Raw genomic sequence first — 21,592 nt, 5'->3', positions numbered from 1 at the left:
GTGAAAATCTCATGCCCAATTTCCCTAAAGTGTGAACTTAATGATTTTAAAAATATTTTATCTTTTTTTTTTTTACCAGTTTCTCATGACCACATTAAAAACTATTCATGTCGACTGGCTTAATAAAGTCCAGTGAGAGAGAGAATATTTATTAGAAATAGTATATAGTGTATATACATATAGCATGTATATATATATACACACCATGTATATATATAGTATAGTATACTATATAAATATAATATAGTATACTATATTATATATACTGTATATATATACACACACACTATATACACTATATATATATTATTTGCTCTGTTTTTGTTTTCAGTTAACAAGCAGTTCTTCCTTGCATTTATTTATAAACCAAAAGGATAAATGACTTTAAGGTATTATATTCAGTGGAATTGAAGATAAAAACAGTTGGAAAAGACATATATTTTATTCTTTTCTCAATTGAAAGATTACCTTAGATAGGACAATGTTTTTCTATAACTGAGTAAATATTTTAAACTATTATTTACTTAGAAATAAAACCTGATTTTTTTTTTAAAAAAGGGTAGGGTATTGTATTTTTTCCTTGTTATTTACTTTTTCTTTTGTCAATAGGGAAAGATAGACCATCATTAATTAGTTGGAGGTTTAATTGTAAACTAATGTCATAATAACTAAGCTTCTCTTGACTCTCAGGCAACAAAGGCTGATAGATAGCGCTCCCGTAGATTATGTGTACCTAGGGTTGTAACACTGATATCCTCTTTTAAATGCTGGATGCCTCCTCTCAGTTGCTGTAGCACATTTCAGAGCCTCAGAGCTGCCCACTGTGGTACATAAACATGTGATGTCAGATACACAGTGAAAAAGGAATAAAATGTGTATCAGTTCATGGTATGAATTTTATCCAATAAATAGTTCTTACTCCGAAGCAAAAAGATTGCTCAATTTTTAGTGGGAAGAATAAAAATTATATTAAAATGACAGTAAAAAAATTTATAACAACAGTGTCATACAAATACATGTAAATTATAGAGATAGTTGATGAGGTAAGATATAATACAGGATATCTTGACTTTCAGGAAAGACTACACTGTAGAAATATAATAGAGGTTATATCTAATTTTAATCTGTATCTGGGACTTATGTACATGTGTTGCGATGCAAACCTGTTTCAACACATATGTAATTTGTGCCCATATCCTATCTTCATTCCATACATGTGTAATCTAATCTGTGTCTGTGTCTGATTCCATGGATAATAATAGCTAAGATTAATTGAAAATTTACTATGTTATCAATAAGTAAATTTCCATGAACTACCATAATTAATATTGTAAGGTCCTTCTAAGATAGGCACTAGGACATAGATTTCCTTCTTTTATGAGGAACATAAACAAATTTGCTCAAGGCCACACAGTTAGTAATAGTGGAGCCAGCTTGTGCCTGTTCTCCTGATCACTGGAACACTTTTTTTCTTCCATGTGTTGCGTCTCGCAGGCTGGAGCAGAATTAAAGGGCTACTAGTTATAACTCAGGCAGACCTTTGTAATGTTAAAAAATATATCTGACCATTTGTCATCCTACTTAGAATTTCAATTTCTGCAGTACAGTTAAAGATAATCAGCTTTTCAATGGCTGGTTTACACTAACAAAAGCAATATATAAACAGAATGAAAGCTGTTAATACAGAAATAATGCACATTTCAAAGTGTTAATGTCAGCCAAGTCAGCTCATTCTTTCCTTGTAGGAGCTCATGGGAAGCTGAATTCACCATTAATTTAATTTCTTTAACAATTTCAGGATTCCGAGACGATTAGTGCACCACTGAGTTGTTTAGCCCTTAGATGACTGGAAAAGACAAATTAGTAAAATGAGAATTATAAAATGGGGGTACCAAGAGTCATGATAGAGTTAAGTTCAAGATGCTCGGGGAGTGAAGGTGAGCAGAACTGTTACCCCAGCCTGAGGCACTCAAGAAAGTCTCCTGAGAGGAGGTAATGCCTGGGACAATCCTCAAAGGGGGGCTGACATTTATCCAGAGGAGAGGAGTGACTTTCTAGGCAGAAGGATCTGTGATGCAAACGCATAGATGGAAAAAAAAATAAAGGTATAGGGTTCGTTATGATAACAAGAGTAGTTCAAAATACGTAAGGAAAGACCTCGTGCATAAAGAGCCGTGATATTTTTCCTTCCTAAGAAGCATGGGGGCTTATTAAGAATTGTGAGTACAGGGTAACCTATACATATTTGCATTTGAAACACAACATTCTGGAGCAGTGGTTCTCAACCTTCAGTCTACATGAGACTCACTTGGAGGACTTGTTAAACCCAGTTTCTGATTCAGCAGGACTGGGGTACGGAAATATCGAGGGGAACCCTATATGAAGTATATGATTGTCTAACTACTGAGCTGTAAGCATGAAACCAGTACATAGTTTTTAACCAGAGAAAGTTGCATTTCTAAGTCCCCAGGTGACACTGGTGCTACTGGCCCCCAGGACAGACTCCGAGGGCCATTTCTATGTACGAGGGTGAGACTAGAAAATGTAACGCAAAAGTAACTCACAAAGACATTATTTCTGAGAAAACCAAGGATGAGGAAAAATAAAACGAGGCTTTGAACTAAGGTAGTGAATACAGTGGTTGCTGAAAAAAGGGAATAGATGGGGCAGAGCAGATATTTAGAAGGAAAGAGTGACCGGCTCGGTGTGGTGTGTGGATACCAGGTTGAGATAAGTCTCTGCTGATCCAGAAATCTAGTGTGGGTGACTGGCTGTCCTTGGGAAATACCAGCAGAGACGAGTGAGGAAGACATGAGCTGGGAGGCAGCTGGCCACAGTAGTGGCGGAGGAGATGATGTCTGATTTGGATACATTGAATTTGAGATAACAAGGAAGCATCAATATGTAAAAGTTGACAAAGAAGAACTGAATGAGACTGAGTCAGGGTTTAGCAAAAAGTTCCCTTTATCACCTCAGCCACATGGAAGGAACCAGACAAGATGAAAGCAGTTCAAAAATGTCATAAAGGAAAGTGCTTCAAAGAGGGCACTTCATGGAAAAGACAGAGCCTTGAATCTCTGGCACTTTCTTCAGAAAACCCTATTGTATGGAACACTGACACAATTGCACCTCTCCTACCTATTAGATTTCCAGTTTAGCTTTGAATATAGCAAAAATCTTTGGAATGTTACCACTTTTTGCTAATTTCAATAGCATTAACTCATATCAATAGGTCAAACAAGAATATTCTTTATTTCATCAGGAAAATTCTGCTTGCAACTTCATTCATTCCTTATACAACTATTAAATGAGTAAGTACATTTTCTCTCAAGTTGCTATGTGGCATGTCATGAAATCCCCCCCTTTTTTATACCTCAACTTATGCAAGAGAGCACAATTGTTAAAAATAATTTTCTGTGGAGTCAGCCTGTCTAAATTAGAACAACTATTAACTGTGTGATTTTTGTCAAATCATTTAAACTCTTAAAGACTCAGTTTTATCATCTTGAAAATGGTGCAAATAATAAACTATAAAAAAGTTAAGATGCTATTTGATGAGGCAGTAGAGCTCTTAGCCTGGTAACTGGTACAGCAAATGCGCAATAAATGTTCATTATTATTTATGTTACCCAACCAAGTTCCGAGGACAAACTTACCCAGTATGTATTAAAAAATGAAGTAAAATTCTAACAATGTGAAAAACATGAAATACTCAAACTTGTTTTCACCCTAAAAAATATATCCCTGCAACCCCTGTTTATAACACTTATTTCTCAGAACTCTTCATGTTGTTCTACAGATTTACATACTTCTACTGAAAGATCCCTGAAGTCAGACAGCATGTCCTAGAGTCTGGGTCCCACCAGATCGGGTGTGCTGACTTGCACTAATTATGTACACACTATATGCGTGTTGACTGAACTCTCTTTGCCGTTCTGGTACAGCAAGTCTGGTCTTTGTTGTTCCAGACTCTGAACAGTGTGAAAGCTGTGACCTTGACTTATTCCTCATCATGTTCTCAGTGTCCGGCACAGTGCCTCCATCACAGCAGATGTTCAATCATTCTTTTTTGAGGGAATCATGTGGCTTAAAGAAAATTTGGGTTTGGACTGGATTATGCTGAAAGTAAAAGCGTATTTTTCACTTTAAAAAATTTTTAAAGAATGACTAAATAGAGCTCCGTTTGGCTTCCATAGAAAAGAAGATTTATAAAATTGGTTGTGTGTGTTTCCTGCTTTTCTGTCTCCCAGGAAATTTACTCTGTAAAGTTGCCAAGGAAACAGTGACAGCTTAGTCTGGTAGAGTAGGAAGATGCCTCATTAACAAACTCAGCTTCGTTATTTGGATGCTTGCCTCAAGGAGCTGGTGTTCTGTGATGAAAGATTGTTTCCATTAAGTATTATGTGAAAAGCTGAATGATTTTTAAAAGAAATTTTGTCTTCTGACTGTTACTCACTCCCAGTACTGTGAAACTACTCACTATGAGATGTTACACAAAAATAAACTATTGATTTTTAATGTATTTGAACCATATTAATACTAAGCACAACATTTTTAAACATTGATTTATTCATTATATAATGAATAAGGTAGCAGGTTGTTAATATGAAGTATTGATAGTGATTTGCCAGAAAATAAATTTAATGTATTATTTATTGCCTCCTGAATTATTCTGTATATTTTTCTTCCTATGAACTACAAACCTTGGAATATCTAAAAAATTATTGCCTCAAGATGAGAGTCGAGTACACTTTCCTTTAGAAGGATGTCTCATTAATGATGCGTAATGTAACGGAAAATACACTGGGCTTGAGGGTTTCGAAGTTTCTTTCCAGCATCCACCAGCTGTGTGATCACGGGCAAGTCATTCATTAGTTTGTTCATTCCGGCATTCTATAAAGATTTGTTGTGCAAACATATTGCCTACAGCCATGCTTTCGAAGGGATACATTTATATAAAAATGAGAACTATTTCATCATTTATATAATCTGAGCCTCAGCTTTTTTAGGTATAAAAATGGCATTATGTGTTTTGTTCATTGTCAGTCATTCATCCATTCAAAAAGTATTTATTGAGCTTCCACTGTGTGGCAAGCTGCTCACCCTTCATTGGACTCTTGACAATATCGTTCTTCTGCCTTACTTCCCTGGGATTCAGGGCGGTGATGACCTCCGGCTGTTGCTAGTCCCTGTGCCTCAGCATTCCTTTAGATCTGCCCATCCATACTTAATAAAATAATACAGTATTATTAATAAAGTAATTATAAAATTTAATAAAATATCCTTTTATTAAATGCCCTTCTATATATATATATATTTAGTTTGCCATTGTGACCCTTACTCATTTAGTTAGCTAATTAGAGAAAGTGTGTCTGAGATTTTGTTATTTAAACTGAGAGATCTGAATGAAGTGAACTAACTAGGAGGATATCTAGAGAATGAGCATCCCAAGCCACAGGAAAAGCATGTGCAAAGGCCCTGAGACATGAGCCATGTCTGGGCTGCTTTTGAAACAGCAATAGGGCCAGTATGACTGGGTGGCAGGAGAGAGAGGGTTAATGGTGATAAGTGGGATTGGTGTTATGGGCAAAGCTAGATCACCACAGTGCATTGTAGGACATAATAATGTGTTTGTATTTTATTCTAAGAATAAGGAGAAACCATTGGAAGGTTTGTGTCAGAGGAGTAATCTGATCTAACATGTATGAATGGATAGTTCTGACTGCTGTGAGGAGAATGCATGGGGGCAGGGGAGACAAGGGCAGATGCAGGGACAATAGTTAGGAAGCAAGGACAACAGAAATAGAAGCAAGAAGAAATATTGTTGATATTGTCCAAGGGATTAGGATGGTATGAATGTAAGACATAGTCAAATTCAAGCCATATTTTAGAGATAGAATTGGCAGGAATTGCCGATGGACTTGGACCTGAGAAACTAGGTGAATGGTGATGTCAAGATGAAGAGCAGCGAGACAGGAACCTAACTGGAGGAGGGATTGAGGCGGAAATCAAGTTTGCAATTGAAGATTGGCGTGAGCAGTGTGGATTGCACAGGAGAAGTTGAGGCCAATGATATAAATTTATAATTCATCAACATCCATGGTGTTTAAAGCCCTGGTATTAAATAAGTGATGTAGAGATGAAACCAAGAGGAAAAAAGTATTTCAAGGAGGATGGAGTGGTCCATTTTGTCAAATGTGGCTAAAAGATCAAGAAAAATGATAATGGAACAATGACAATTGATTCAGTCAAATCGGTATCATCGGCAACCTCGATAAGAAAGGTTGCAGTGATGTCCTGAGGGAAAAGGCCTGCTTCAAGAGGAATGGCAGAGAAGGGCTGTTCTGAAGAACTTTTCTACAAAAGGGATGAGAGAAATGCTTAATTTTGATATATATATTTTTAATTTTGATATTTTGAATATATGAATTATGTAAAGTTCTCTATAAACATTAAATACCTTATCAAATATTTTTAAAGGCCTTGAAACAAATTTTGAAAAGAATCTTTCAATAACAATGGTTGATATCTTACTATTTTATACTAATTTCACTATACTGATACCTTTTTGACAGGTTGTCTAATGCACTAAAATATACTCCTATTGAAATATAATCAGTTTCCTCCAAAAGTTTTCTAAAATAGTCCCAAATTATAGTTATGCATAAATCAAGTTTTAACATACTACTAGTTGGCAACAATAACAATACTTATGCTTCAAGTATTTTCATGTTATATAAAGTGACTTTTTGGAAGAGTGATACTTAAAAACTTGATATTAACTTTAAATGTGACTAACAGGTTTAAACATGTTTGGGTGCTTATGGTGTGAGCAATGTTAGATTCAATTGACTATTTAATTTTTTTTATTCATTTTTAATGTATTTGACACCCAAGCTATTTTAATGTTTTTTCTTTATGATAACTGGCTGATTCTACTCTTCAGGGATAAAAATTAAGATCCAGCAATAGCCTTGAAGGAGACCTCAAATCCCAATATTCTCTCCTTCCCACCTCCACGCAGAGGAAGCAGGATTTACATCTGCACTTAATGACTTGCTCTAAAAACCACATGATTAATCCCTATAGCTCCATCATTCAACTTATCTGTCAGGGAAAAATATGTCAACTCTTGCAGCATGCGACCTTGGGGAGAGGGTGCCATTGGCAAACCAACAATGTCAGTGCAGCATAATGTGGGGTTAATTTTAAACCTGTGTTGAGGTGGTACCCCTGCTCCAGCATGCCCTCAAATCTCATTCTCATTGGAGCTCTGATGCTGATTGCCTCACTGCATTTGCAGGGGACCCTTCCCAAGCTTTAAGACTTGATTCACAGGTCAGCCTTGGATTACCAGGCTTCCTTCCCAGGAGCAGAGCTGCCCAATACTAAAAGAGACTGATGCTACACAGTTTGTGTCAAGGATTGGCTAACTTCTTTTAGATTTCTTTTTATTTTTATTGTTATTCAATTACAGTTGTATGCCTTTTCTCCCCATCCCTCCACCCCACCCCAGCCAAACCCACCTCCCTCCCCCACCTCCACCCTCCCCCTTGATTTTGTTCGTGTGTCCTTTATAGTAGTTCCTGAAAACCCCTCTCCCCACCATCCCTTTCCCCCTTCCCTCTGGCTATTGTTAGATTGCTCTTAACTTCAATGTCTCTGGTTATATTTTGTTTGCTTTTTTTCTTTTGTTGATTAGGTTCCAGTTAAAGGTGAGATCATATGGTATTTGTCCCTCACCACCTGGCTTATTTCACTTAGCATAATGCTCTCCAGTTCCATCCATGCTGTTGCAAAGGGTATAAGCTCCTTCTTTTTCTCTGCTGCATAGAATTCCCTTGTGTAAGTGTACCATAGTTTTTTTATCGACTCATTTGCTGATGGGCACTTAGGTTGCTTCCAGTACTTGGCTATTGTAAATTGTGCTGCTATGAACATTGGGGTGCATAGGTTCTTTTGGATTGGTGATTCAGGGTTCACCAACTTACACCATACACAAAAATAAATTCAAGGTAGATAAAAGACTTAAATATAAGTCGTAACACCATAAATGTCCTAGAGGAAAATATTGACAGGAAAATCTCAGACATTCCATGCAGCAACATCCTCACAGACACATCCCCTAAAGCAAGGGACATAAAGGAAAGAATAAACAAATGGAACCTCATCAAAATAAAAAGATTCTGCATGGCTAAAGTAAACAGCATTAAAATGAAAAGAGAACCAACAGTATGGGAAAACATATTTGCCAATGATACCTCAGACAAGGGCCTGATCTCCAAAATATATAAAGAACTCACACGACTCCACTCCAGGAAGACAAACAACCCAATTAAAAAATGGGCAAAGGACTTGAACAGACACTTCTCCAAGGAAGACATACAGAGGGCCCAGAGACACATGAAAAGATGCTCAGCATCACTAGCCATCAGAGAGGTGCAAATTAAAACCACAATGAGGTCCATCTCACACCAGTCAGAGTGGCCAACATAAATCAACAAACAAATGTTGGAGAGGATGCGGAGAAAAGGGAACCCTAGTACATTGTCGGTGGGAATGCAGACTTCTCTTAGATATTTGATACCTTTTAGAGATAAGTGAAAGTTTCATCACTCGAAATTTCTTTTCAAGAAATAAAGTTGATTATATAGTTGATAGGTCCTGGTTTGTTTGCTTGTTTCTGTGTAGGTGACAACAAGTCATGTAATGGAGGCCATGAATTGCTGGTAGTAAGCAGAAGGCAGTCTGTGAGCAGCAGCATGCGGGCAGGTGCCAGGCGGTCTTACCACACTCCTGTAAATTTGACTGGGAGGAAGACTATGAGCCCAAACGGATTTCAAGAGTTTATTATAAACACAGTGTTAACAAAGTCACCATGGTATCAGCTCTCACATCCCTAAAGAGCCAGGACTAATGTGACCTAAGTAAGGGGCTTAGGGAACAAAGTTTAAGGAATCGGTCACTCCCAGGATTGTACAACTGCCAAACCTGTTCCTGCAAGACTCTCAAGAATGAGATTGCTAGGGCACAACATTTAAGGAGCCACTAAATCTCAGGATCCTGCCAGTGCAGGGTCAGCACTGTATGACCTCAGAATGAGTGCCTCCTTAAATTTGACACCCTCAGCACATCACTTGCCTCACTCTAATCCTGGCACTGGTCCCTGGTCCCACAGGACTACTCTGAATTGGATGGGTCAGATAATAAACAGTAAGAGTGATAAGGTGCTTTGTTGGCAAGAGCCAATTCCGTATTGCACCAAAGCAGGTTTATAGCCTGCAGATGGATCTGTGTTGGGAAAGGATGAGGTAGAAAGTTCCATGCCTCATTGGTGCCCAGGAGGAGAATGATAAATAGCCATGTGAAAGCTCTTCATAAGGCTGCTTATCTTGTCATGTTCTTCATGTCTCAGAGCATATTCCACCATCCTAGGGTGCAGCCTTGGCTGATGGCCTGTGCGGATATCCGCAGGGTCACCAGGATGCCGGGGCAAAGCTGTTCCTTTACAACTATTATCAATAACACAGGTTGGGTGTCATACAAGTACATTTTGTTACCCCACTTCTTAATAGCTGCATGATACAGTTATTGGTGGTAAACAAGTACTTGCAGTGTGATGAGAGAGATAATTTTCTGACCCACATGGGAGGATGGAGTTTCCCTCCTGACTTCCCACTGTCCCATCTTCATCCATCCTACCATGGAAAAGGTCCAATCTTGTTCTTAGTTGGGTCGAGGCAAAAGCCACTGCCCAGAGTTTCTGCTCCACGTTAAAGTACAGTCTAGTCCAGCATCCAGCTAGCTTAGCAGTGTTTCCAGCTGCAGTGCATTGCTGTGCTGCAGCGTTCAGGCTCCTTCCTGGAGACTGCATGTGGAGCCCACATGGCCAAGAGCCACAGGGCTATGGAGAGAAAACGCAGGAGTACGTGGGGCAAGTGCGTCACCAGGTGGGCGAGAGAGAGTGAGAGACAACTACTTTGTGCCCCTGGGATTATGTGTCTCGGGTTTAAAAAAGACCAGAAGCTTCTTCAAATTGACCAATGAACTCCCAAGTTTTTGTGGGCTTCAGATGGGTCCACACCCCCTAGTTAGACTGCCAGGACTCTGTGGTCCAACACCTCACCCTGGGCCCCCCCCAACAATGTTACTGGATGGGGGAAGGGAGGGGTGTTAATCCCCTTGAGGGAGCGATGCTGTAATCCCCTGGAGTGTGAAGCTGTGGCTTTCTGACTAAGGAAACAGGCTATGCCCCCCAGTTTATTACATTCCATGTCTGGTTCCCTTTGCTCCACTTTTCTTATTAATAGTTAGGTAAATACCAACAGTAATAATACTGGATAAGTTATATAAACTTTTAACCTGTTAAGTGAGAAAAGAAATAACTAATTTACAAGGCTTCTATAACCACCTTATAAGGCTGTTTATAATGTGTAAAGCATTTAAAGAGTGCCTGGCATGTAGTAATGTTCAGTGAGTGGGAACTAGTTTATTAGCTATTAAAACTAAATAAGCATGATGTCTAATATAGTTAAATAAATTCTGCAACCTAGTAAAAAATCAAAGTTTGTTTTGAATTTTTATAATCAAATATTATAGTAGTTAGTTTAAAAATTTTCTAGGATATCAATGTATTTACTTTCTTATGTCATCTTTTGTTGTTTTCTATATAAAAAGACATTTAAATAATATTTAAAAATTAAATACAATAGATATATTTTACAAGGATTTCGATTCTATTTTGTAGATAAAATATTCAATACCATCCAAAAGATTAACTCACTTTTAATTATGTTGAGCATCTCAAAGGATTTATTTATTTCACCTATTAATTTACCTCATGAATTCATTTACGCACACTTACACTCATTCATACCTGAAAATCTCCCTTTTACATCAGAAGATGACATGTTTAACATGGGTGTCTGTCTAAGTAGGCCATTCTTTTTCAACTTATTTATACTCAAAATAGAACATAAGCTCAAAACCCTTTTTCAATTAAACAAATAAATGTAACAAAATATATACCTGTACTCTGTTTAGGGCCTTGGGTTTATAGTTTGCTTTAATTCAACATGTTGAAAACCATAAATATCAATGCCATTTTTACTCAGTTTCTAAATTCTACTCTTGCTTTATTTTTCTTAGGACCATGACTATTGAGAAAAACTTAAGATTTTAGAAACCTGAAAATTTGCCCAACTTATCTATGATACCAAGAAATTCATGAAAGAATTTTTAACACTATGATAAAATGCATCAACTAAATTGCTAAAATACTTTTTATCTGAAACAAGTTCTCTATTATCTCTCTAGTAATACCATCAGAAATTCCATTGCTAATATAACATATATGCCTTTCTATGAAGAACAGCAGGTGTTTACAATGTAACTGCAAGAACCGTTCCATAGAAAGAGAACTGAGGACTGTTTTTCATCACGGCCATGACAGCAAAATGGGCTGTGTGTTTCCCTTACCTATTAATCTAATATTTTAGCCATCTTGCTACCACATCTTGTCAATTCATTCCATAAAACTCTAAAATAATTTTAAAAATTATATTTTATCTTTGGATTCAATTTAGGAATATGTTTTATACTTTACTTTTAAGGACATAATTTACAAGATGACTTAATAGGAATGATCAAGAACACATAATATCAAATAATTCAGGTGATTTGGTTGTTTATACTGGGCATGATGTTGGAATAAAGAATTCTAACAGAATGCAGGCATATTAATTAGGGTCTTTTAGTTTTTGAGAGCCAGGAACTCTTACAGTTGAAGGCAGGGAGAACATTTAGTTTCGAACATTGCTCAAACAATAAAATCAAGGGCTTAGACTGTACCAGTATGCCTTCTGGAATCTTAATTGCCTTAATTCTCTGGCAGGCTGCTACATTTGAAGCAATTTTTATGTGCCTTTTTTGGAGCTAGAGTCAGGGGAGTAGAAAGAGAAGTTCCTCAAAGGGATGCTTGATAGGTAAACATATATACAATATATCCATTACAGATAAGACAACTTAATTTTTTGTAATTTTCTTGTTATTTATGGCCCCAATAAAATATGTATGTAGAAATTCATCACCCATTGAGTTCCCATTGAAAGTCAGCTTCTTCAAATGGACACTCTCATCCCATCATCCTTCCTTCTCTGCTGCCCTGCCTTTGATGTTTTCTTCACATGCTCATTTGAACCCCATATTCATTATTAAGACTCCCCATTTTCAAGATAACCAGGGAAATGATGTGATTAACTCCCAAGTGAACTTCTAGCATAAATCTTTTTAATGATATCAAGGTATTCCTCATAAGTATGTAATTTTCTTTTCTTTCTATCTTTACTCAGTTATATTTTATATTTGATTTTTCACTACAATGACATTTCCCCCGGTTCTTCAATCCTCTGCTTACCAGAACATGTAAGAAGAGCATACATATAAGAAGTGACCAGGGTCACATGAAAGAAACTTTTTAGCAAATAGTGTGACTCTTCAATGTAGTCCCCAACTCCTATCCAGCAGCCTTTGAGCAGATAGGTTTTTTCATTTGTTTTTTTCATTTTAGTGGTGTGGGAACATGACTTAAGAATGAAACCAGTGCCAAACATTAAAATCCTGAGAGATTTTACTTAAAAATATGGAAGTGTGGCTTCTTTTGCCAGTCATATGGTTAGTAGTCCCGGAACCGAGCCCTACAATGACCAGGCTGAGCTGTCACTGCCCCTGTAACCAGCACGCATGCTCTCTGGCTGGTCACAGCATCACTCCTCCACTGGTGGCCCCTGTGACAGCTAAAATCACTACGTAGGCACAGTCTTCTGTGTCAGGGTTACACATTGATCCTTGTAAGAGCTAATGTGTCTACATCTGTGTATGTTTTCACTTATGTATAGTAACAGATGGACTATAGGTAATTGAAAAATTTCTGTAGGTTCAGCATTTTCTGTGGGATTAATATTCTTGCAAATGTTGTAATGCAATATCATTAAATTTTCTCTCATCTTTTCTGCACTTACTTCAGCTTCTCAGAGAACATAACATCTGCTCTCTCTCCTAGAGCCTCTTCTTTGCATATTTCAGGAATAATTAGTGTATTTATATATTTTTGTTTTTACAGATTGAACAGAGTTGGAGAAAATAATCTACATTTTTAGATACAGGTTATTTGTATAGCATTTGTTTAGCAAGATGGTCAAAAAACAAAACAAAACAAATATAGCTGAGTGCCCTAAGTTTGTAGCTTAAAGAAAATATTACGCTGTGGGACTGGGAAATTCTCCGTGCCTTTGAGTAGCATTTTACAATCAACGCTCTCCCCTTTTCAGGATATCGAATCCTTAACAGGAGGTCTGACTGGTTCTAAGGGGGCTGATCCACCGGTAAGTTAGCTTCTTCATTAAATTTAATTACTGACGAATTGAATTATGTACACAGCAGATCATCAGACAGTTACTTGTATGCCATTTGTCATATAGGTACCTTTTTGAACTATATAGTTACTGCAGTAACGAATACAAAAGTGTGAACTTGCTTGTGATGTCATTGGGTATTTTTAAAAGTTTTAGTAATGTATAAAATTCATTTCCATGTACTGGCTCTAAAAATAAGAATAAAGGCTTCATTAGAACTTGTAAATACTTTTATGTCTTACTAGTGGGCTACATCATAAGTTGGAACCTTTGGAATTTGAGACCTTATCATTCTAAATGTGAATGCATGATTTGGGTTGCAATACACTTTGAAGTTACTGAGAAAAATTATTTTTTCAGCCCATTTAATCAACAGTATTGATTCTTGATATCACTGTTTCTTTCCTACTTTACCTAGGAAGCTTCTAGAAAATTAGAAAAAGAATTCAAAGGTTTTAGAGATTATCATTTTTAAACAACAGTCTAGCATTGGAACATCTTGATCCTTTCTGTGATATACGATTTCAGAAAACATTAATTAACATAACATTTCTAGGATTTCATGTTTGAAGTACAAACATGAGCTCATGTTGTATGTCTAAGGTAATAAGATTCTACTTATTTCGGCAGATAGAATGCATTCATTTTTAACACTGCTTTTTTACTTAGAATTGTGGGGTTTGATGTGGAATACACAGAACCCAATGATATCCACATTTAGCTATGCTTCATCTAGGCATCTGGGTGAATTATTCCATTAAAAAGATAACTGTCAACTGTAGGTTTTCTCTTCTGTCTCCCTCTTAAGTGTCTCTTGATGTTATCTAATTTTTATCAAATGCTCCTAAAGTAGACTACACTACACATTTTAGTTCTTTTCCTGCTTTTATTGTCTTAGCTTATACAAGAATTTAAAAAAAGGTATTGTCTTCAGATAGCTGCTTGTATTTAGCCCCTGAACCTAATAGACTGCAGTATAAGACAAGATGAAATGTCAGCCAGCCCAGAAAGTACATCGTGACAGGGCGTATGGGCAACCCTGCCGACACGTAGTATAGACGATTGCTTACGTGACGCAGCGTCACCCTGCTCCCTTGCACAGTGTTTGTACAGAGCATCCAACGCTTATCAGAAAAGTAAATTCATTTCCTTCAAGATATCTTTCTCACCTGTTCACTGCTTCTGGAAAGATTACTGCAATTAAGATCAATCTCTTTTAAAAGGATTTGGCTCTTGTTGAAAACAAAACTCAACACCTCTCTTCTGCAAGTGGTGATAAAACTCTTATCCATTATTTACATGTTAAAATAATTTAGTTTATCATGTCCTGTCAAGAAGGCATCTTTCCAAACATGAAAGATTGAGTGGGCATAAAGCCTGGTTATGAAGGAAGGAAGCCCCTTGCAGGGGAAAAAGGTCCCAGAAAGGCAAGATGTTGTCCTGAAGTCAAACTTAATCAACTTCTTTCCCATTAGCCAAATGTGAAGTCTGTATGTGTATGTATATTTACACTATTATGTATATTTTTTCTTTAGATACAATTTGTAATATTGTGAAGATATGGGTTCTCTCTTGGCTTTGCCCTGCTATGATGATGGGTATTTTATACTATTGTCTACATTTTCTGAAATTCAGTGATTGTGCTTACTTTGTAACATTCTGTAGAGATAAGAACATCGTGCAAATTTCAGACTACATAGAGTTTAGGCAATCTGGAGAGGGCTTGGTAAAAGCAAACATAAATTTAATATCTCCCATTGTTAAGGAACAGTCTGGAGTATATTACCAGTATCTATGTAATAAAATCATTTTTAGTGCCCCCTAAAGTTTATATAGAATAGTCTTAAGCATGAGGTTGAAATGATAATAGTATTCTTCGATCACTTGAGTCATTTAAAAATAAGGCTTTTAATAAATGTATTGTTTTCCTCCCAAGATAAAAAAACTAAAAGTTGGATTAAATTATACCTAACCTAAGTCTGTTTGAAGTTTTATATTATTTTTTTCTTCTTTAAAAGTGACATTGCAATACATCATCTTAATAATATTATCCATTATATATTTGTAAAGTTATGCCTTTTATATAAATATTTATAGTGTATTTCTAAACCTTTTCTATGAAATTTTCATTGGTAAGAAATTGAATATTCTATAATTTTTACTCATTGAACAGAATGTAAAAATTGCTGAATGAATGATCTCATTTCTTTACCAGTATAATGAAATCTTAGATACATCTTTAAATATAAATGGTATATTTAAAAATTGGATTTTTTTCTTTGGGTAGACATAAATATTATTCCTGAAGCATAAGAAAAAAGTAAAATTTGCAATTTTTAGAATACCAAGCATGTGTGAAAGTTGTGTCAAATTTTGCAAATGTTATTATAAATAAATTTGCATATTGCATACTTAGTAAGAATAAATTTGAGGAAATCCAGAAATCTAGTTTGCATTAATTTTTTTAACAATAAATGCTAAATAGGTATTTTAAAAATTCAAGTAGTCTCAATTTTAATTCTAATAATGAAAGAGTAACTCATTCATGATTTTCAGGGGCTTCCTAATGGCTTTCTTCTGAAAAGGATTTCAAAAAACATGTTTTTAAATTCAGAAACTGGAAATTACTTGCTGCAGGAAATAAAACTTGCTGATTTTTCTAAATCACAAAGTTATCATAGAAAGTAAATTCTTTTCTCAGTGAGAAAAATATTATACATTAAATGTTAACTTAGAATTTTCTTTGAAAAATTGTATCAGATATTCTACATTTGGCATATGTTTTTATTCACAAAAAAATTAGATCGTAGGTTAACCTTCAGTGAAAAAACATAGCATACATCTATGTATAAAAATAAAGGGAATGAAATAGGTAATTAAAATCTAACAGGTAAAATGTGAAGTAGCAATTTATAAAAAATTAAACCATTTGCCATAGTGTTTTGATTTCTAAATACTAACAGTATTAAAATGTAAAAACCTTGTGAACCATAAGGTATCGAGGTGTCCTACTTGATCAAATTCTTGTCCAGGCTTTCGGAAAGCCAGGGTAAGGTCTGAGCAACTCAGCTTCATACAGCCATGAGGGGCTTTGGATACTGAAGCCCTGGGGTGCACAGCAGGAACACTTTCACTCCCCTGTACCAGCTGTTCCTGGTACCTGGAAAGCTGCGGATACGCACTTCCATGTGGAACCAGTATGGGGACAGATCCTTTTCCTGCCTTGAGCCAATGAGCCAGTGACTTGGAGGCATTGGCCAGCCCCTGGCCAGGAGCCAGGATTTGTCCTCAACTGTGAGCTAGGTGTAACATGGGATTAGTAGCTCAGCTTGGCCACAAATATTAAGTTTAGTAATATAGACCCAAGCAGACTCATATACACAGTGAGGGGAGTCTCTCTCTTCTTTAAAATTTTATTAAATGTATTGGGGTTACATTGGTTAGTAAGATTATATAAGCTGCAAGTGTACAATTCTGTAATGCATCATCTGAATATTGCATTGTGTGCTCGCCATCCAAATCCAAGGGTCCTTCTGTCACATTATACTTGACCCCTTTTAACCTTCTCTGCCTCCCCCACCTCCTTCCACTTTGGTAACCACTATACTGTTGTCTGTGTCTATGTATTTTTTGTTTGTTTTTGTTCATTTGCTGCTTTCTGTTTTATATTCCATACATGAGTGCCTCATATGTTTCTTATCTTTTTCTGCATGACTTATTTCATTTAGCATGATAGTTGCAAGACCCATCCATGTTGTTGCAAATGGCAGCATTTCATCCTTTCTTATGGCTGAGTAGTATTCCATTTTACGTGTACCGCATCTTCATCCAATCATCCACTGAAGGACACTCAGTGTCTTAGCTACCGTAAATAATGCTGCAGTGAGCATGGGGTACACATGTCTTTCCTAATAAGTGTTTTCAATTTTTAAGGCAGATACCCAGAAAAGGGATTGCTGAGTCATATGGTAGCTCTATTGTTAATTTTTTGAGGAACCCCCATTATATTCTCCGTAGTTGCTGTACCAGTTTATGTTCCCCCCAGCAGTGCTTGAGAGTTCCATCTTCTCCACAGCCTCTCCAACCCTTGTTATTTCCACTTGATTAGGGAAAATGGCCATTCTAACAGGTGTGCTGTGCTATCTCACTATGGTTTTGATTTGCATTTCTCCTATAGCGAATGGAGTGGAGCATCTTTTCATGTATCTGTTGGTCACTTGTGTGTCTTGGGAGAAATGTCTAAAGAAATGATCGACAAAGTAAAAAGGCAACCAACTGAATGGGAGAAAATATTTGCAAACAATACCTCTGATGAGGGGCTGATCTCCAAAGTATATGGAGAACTCATGTAACTTAACAACAAATAAACAAATAGTTAAATAAAAATGGTCAGAGGACCCAAGTTTCTCTTTTTAATTTTGTTCAAGAAATAACCTGATTTTTAAGTATCTATTTGTTTTCTTATAATTTTTGGTTTCTTTTTAAGAGTTAATAGAAACAAAATATAATAAGGGGTAATGTGGAGCAAATGCTAGACTACATGAAACATTCTATGTTGGTGAGACATGGAAGCGTGATATTTCAGCGTGCCTTCACCAGTGCTTGAGTTAAGTTCACCTCATTGCTTCATGTAGAATTACAGCAAGAACACCACTAGGGGTATTCAGTTCTTCTCTTGTATTTCTTTCTATTTGTTACCTTGGGGTAATAAGATCTATAAATTTGCTTCCTTCACAACTCGGTACTTTTAATTGTTCTAAGTTTCTTTTATCCAAATACAAATGGTTCTCTTTATTTCTAAAGTGTGGTGAGAAAGCTATTCCCAGTCTAATTCTTATCCTTGGGCTTGATGTGTACACTGCCTTGAACATTCTCCAGCTCTATTAATTTTTTTCCCACTGAGGAGCCAGAATTGTGCATTCCATATTTTTGTACTTTCTGTTCTCATTTTAATGGTCTTCCTGATGGTTCATAGCAATTTGAGTAAACACTCCACAGAATTTGAAAGAAATTTAATTTCCTGAGGATGCTGTTTAGAACAGGATATATATTTTTCAAATTTTAGATGATCTTAAAATGTAAAAGTCTCCAAAACTGATTTTAATTTGATTATTCAGAAAATGCCAATGCTCTACTTATGTGCTTCACATGGGGCAGATTTTGGTAATGCTTTGGTAAAACAAAGGCAAAAATACATAGTTTTATATTTCAGAATCTTATAATACAGGGAAGTAGAGAGGTTAGTAAAAACCAGTTACAATATAATGTAAGCAAAGGATGAGATGAAAGCAAGAGGATTATGTAATCCAATTGGTGGACATGAAAAGAGGCTGGGCAATAAAGGAAGGTAAATAAACGGAAATAACTTGATAATTGCAGGATGATTTGAACTTGCCCACTGAAAAAGGTGGAGCATGGCATTTTAAGCAGAAGAAATAGTCCCTGCTATAGTGCCTGTAGATCAAAAAGTGAGAAAATAACAATATGTCTAGAGCATGATATCAGCTACAGGATAGGAAGTAGTGGTGAGATGGAAGGTAGAAGGTTGGCAGGGCAAGAACTAAGACATGACATAGAAAGAATTTGTACTCTATGTTAAGGGTCATGAGGACCCATTACAAAATTTAAACATGCAAATCACTTAATTAGCCTTCTCCTTTAGAAACGTTTTCTTGGCTCTAGTAAAAGAATGACTCAGAGAAAAGGCTAAAGCAGAGAGACCAGTGAAAAGACTCTCATAGTCATCCAAAACAGAGATGATGAAAATGATAATGGTAACTTTTGGGGGTGTCTATCTTACTGTATTATAAAACTAATTGAAGGTAATATCTCAGAAGAATGTCAGCATTTTATTTGCGCAGAGCACTAAATTATCAATATGAGTGTATATGGTCACTGAGAACAGAGAGGAATGGGCTGATATTTGAGATATCAAGGACATAATGAATACACAAGAATTGGTAGTTGTTTGGAGGGAGGAGAATGAGACTCATTGAGAAGTCGAGGGTGACTTTTGAACTTTCTGGTTTGGCAGTTGGGAGGATGAAGTTACCATGCATAGGATAAGAATCCCATAAACTGGAGAATTTTTGGAAGGATGATGAAGAGTTCAGTTTTGGACATATTAAATTGAGCTGACAGATTTGGCAATACCTAAATGATTTTGAAATTTAAAGGTGATATCTCATTTATAGCCATATTGAGTAGTTAATAGAAACTATTGGAGTCAATGAAATCACCTCTCCAAAATGTATCCTGAGTGAGAAGATAAGAGAGTTCTTCCCTGAGAAATAAAAGCAGGAGAGGGAAAGATAGGAGGAAGTGTATGCCTCAAGAAAAGATAAAACAGAGATGAATACAAGGAAGGAACACCAGGAAGATGCGGAATCATGAATGACAATGTCCAGGGAGGATGGCAAAAGGGTTTATTGGCAGTTTCATGGTGTCAAGAGGTCAAGAACAAAGTACTCATTGAAATTTAGCAACATGAAGATAAAGGGAGTCTAGGTAAGAGTAATTTTAGTGGAGTAATTCAGGTAGAATCAAGTTTCCAGTGGCCTGAAAGATTAAATGGAAGATAAGAATTGGATTCAGTGGCCATAAAAAATAATTTCAAAGGGCTTTATCATAAAAGAAGTGGGAGGGGATAGCAGTCAATATAGAATGTGAGGTTGAGAGACAGTTATTTTAAACAGAGATAATTTGAGTGTGTTGAAATATGTGGAAAGCACATACAAAGGGAGAAGAATTTACTGAGGAAAGATGAGTTAAATGATAGAGCAGTACATGAGGCAGAAAAGGATGGTCCCCAGGACATGTTATATAGAAAGAGCAGCGTCTCTTCAAATTTGAAATGAGGGTAGCAAAAAGGATGGAAGCTGATGCAAGCATATTTGTAGATGGGGATCTCACCAAGTTGAAAGTTTCCATGTAATAACTTATATTTCCCTCACAAGTAAAGAAGCTAATTTGCTGACAATGGCAGGGCACATGATGGAATCTGGTATTTCAGAAATATGGAGATTTATCCAGCATGATGGATTATAGGAGAACCGAGTAAACCATGGATGGATTAGTTGCAAGTGTCTGAGGTCCACTTGTGTTTGTCAAAGTGTAGTGGTTATAAATGAGTCAAAGGTGTTTTTCCCCCTACAGCGGTGCGTGTAGCTCAGGTGTGGGGGTGGGGGAGAATGCCCACAGCCATTTGATTTCAGGCGGTTGTCTGCTAGACCATTGCTGTGGAAGTCTAGTGGGACAAGATAAGAGAATTTTTATTAGCAATAATGTCATGAAGTCTAAGCTGAATAAAAATTACAGTGAAGATAGGAAGGGAATGATAAAGGAGAAAATTAAAGTCTGAATGAATTTGAAAAAAAAAAAACAGGAGCAGTGGGCTATGTAAGAAGGATAAAAGATTTTGGTGAGAGAGTGGGATGCTTAATTGAAGTATTTGAGGACCAAAACAATTCCAGGTTCTGTAAGACCCAGGCTGTGGTCATGGACATGGTAAAGGACAGAAAAAGTGAAGCTCTGAAGCTGATGGTGTCAAGGAACTTAGAGGTCAGTGTTGGAGGGGTCCGATATGTGGGCCCTGCAATCTCTCCTACCCATAATCAACTCCCCTGGTAATTAAAACCTGTTTTACAACTTAGGTACCATCCAGACACTGATAACTGAAAAATTTACATCTCTGTACTGGATCACCCCCCTAAACTTCAGACTTTTGTATCCAACTAAATATATATTTGGCACATCCACTTGCATATCCAATAAGAATTTAAAGCATAACCAGTTCAAAAGCGAGCTTATCTTGTCACTCTCCACAAATCTCCTGCAGTTTTCTCTGTATTAGTTAATGGCTACTTCATGATACTATTTTCAGGAGTCAAAATTTTAGAGTCATCCTGTAGATTCTATCTTCATAATTTATGCAGAATCCAACCAATTCTCACCACCCTTACAAAACTATCATCCTGATCAAATCCATCATCCTTCCTCACATATCCATTTTTCAGTGAACCAAGCAGGAAAAATTGCTTAAAACAAATCAGATTATGTCACATCTAGATTTAAATCTTTGTTGGCTTTCTATCTGAAAAAAAAAAAAATCCCCAAGTCCACAGGGTGGTTCCATGATCCATCATGACTTTTTTCCTCGCAGCACTTCTAGGAACTCAGGT

The 21,592-nt window shown here is 36.5% G+C and overlaps 1 protein-coding gene across 15 annotated transcripts in view; it reads left to right on the top strand.

The window, feature by feature from the left end:
- The window catches only part of PPFIA2 (PTPRF interacting protein alpha 2), a 446,500-nt gene that overhangs the window by 71,049 nt on the left and 353,859 nt on the right, over positions 1–21,592 (top strand). For 10 of the 15 annotated variants that reach the window (XM_053921063.2, XM_053921067.1, XM_024579694.3 and 7 more), the window contains exon 3: positions 13,329–13,382. The exons of the other annotated variants lie outside the window; for them this stretch is intronic. In XM_053921063.2, coding sequence (XP_053777038.1) covers positions 13,329–13,382 — 54 coding nt within the window. The remainder of the gene's footprint in view (positions 1–13,328; positions 13,383–21,592) is intronic. 15 annotated transcript variants of the gene reach the window in all.

The sequence above is a fragment of the Desmodus rotundus genome, chromosome 3, assembly GCF_022682495.2.
Source record: "Desmodus rotundus isolate HL8 chromosome 3, HLdesRot8A.1, whole genome shotgun sequence".
NCBI classification, from domain to species: domain Eukaryota; kingdom Metazoa; phylum Chordata; class Mammalia; order Chiroptera; family Phyllostomidae; genus Desmodus; species Desmodus rotundus.
This window is presented reverse-complemented; position numbering and strand designations above follow the sequence as displayed.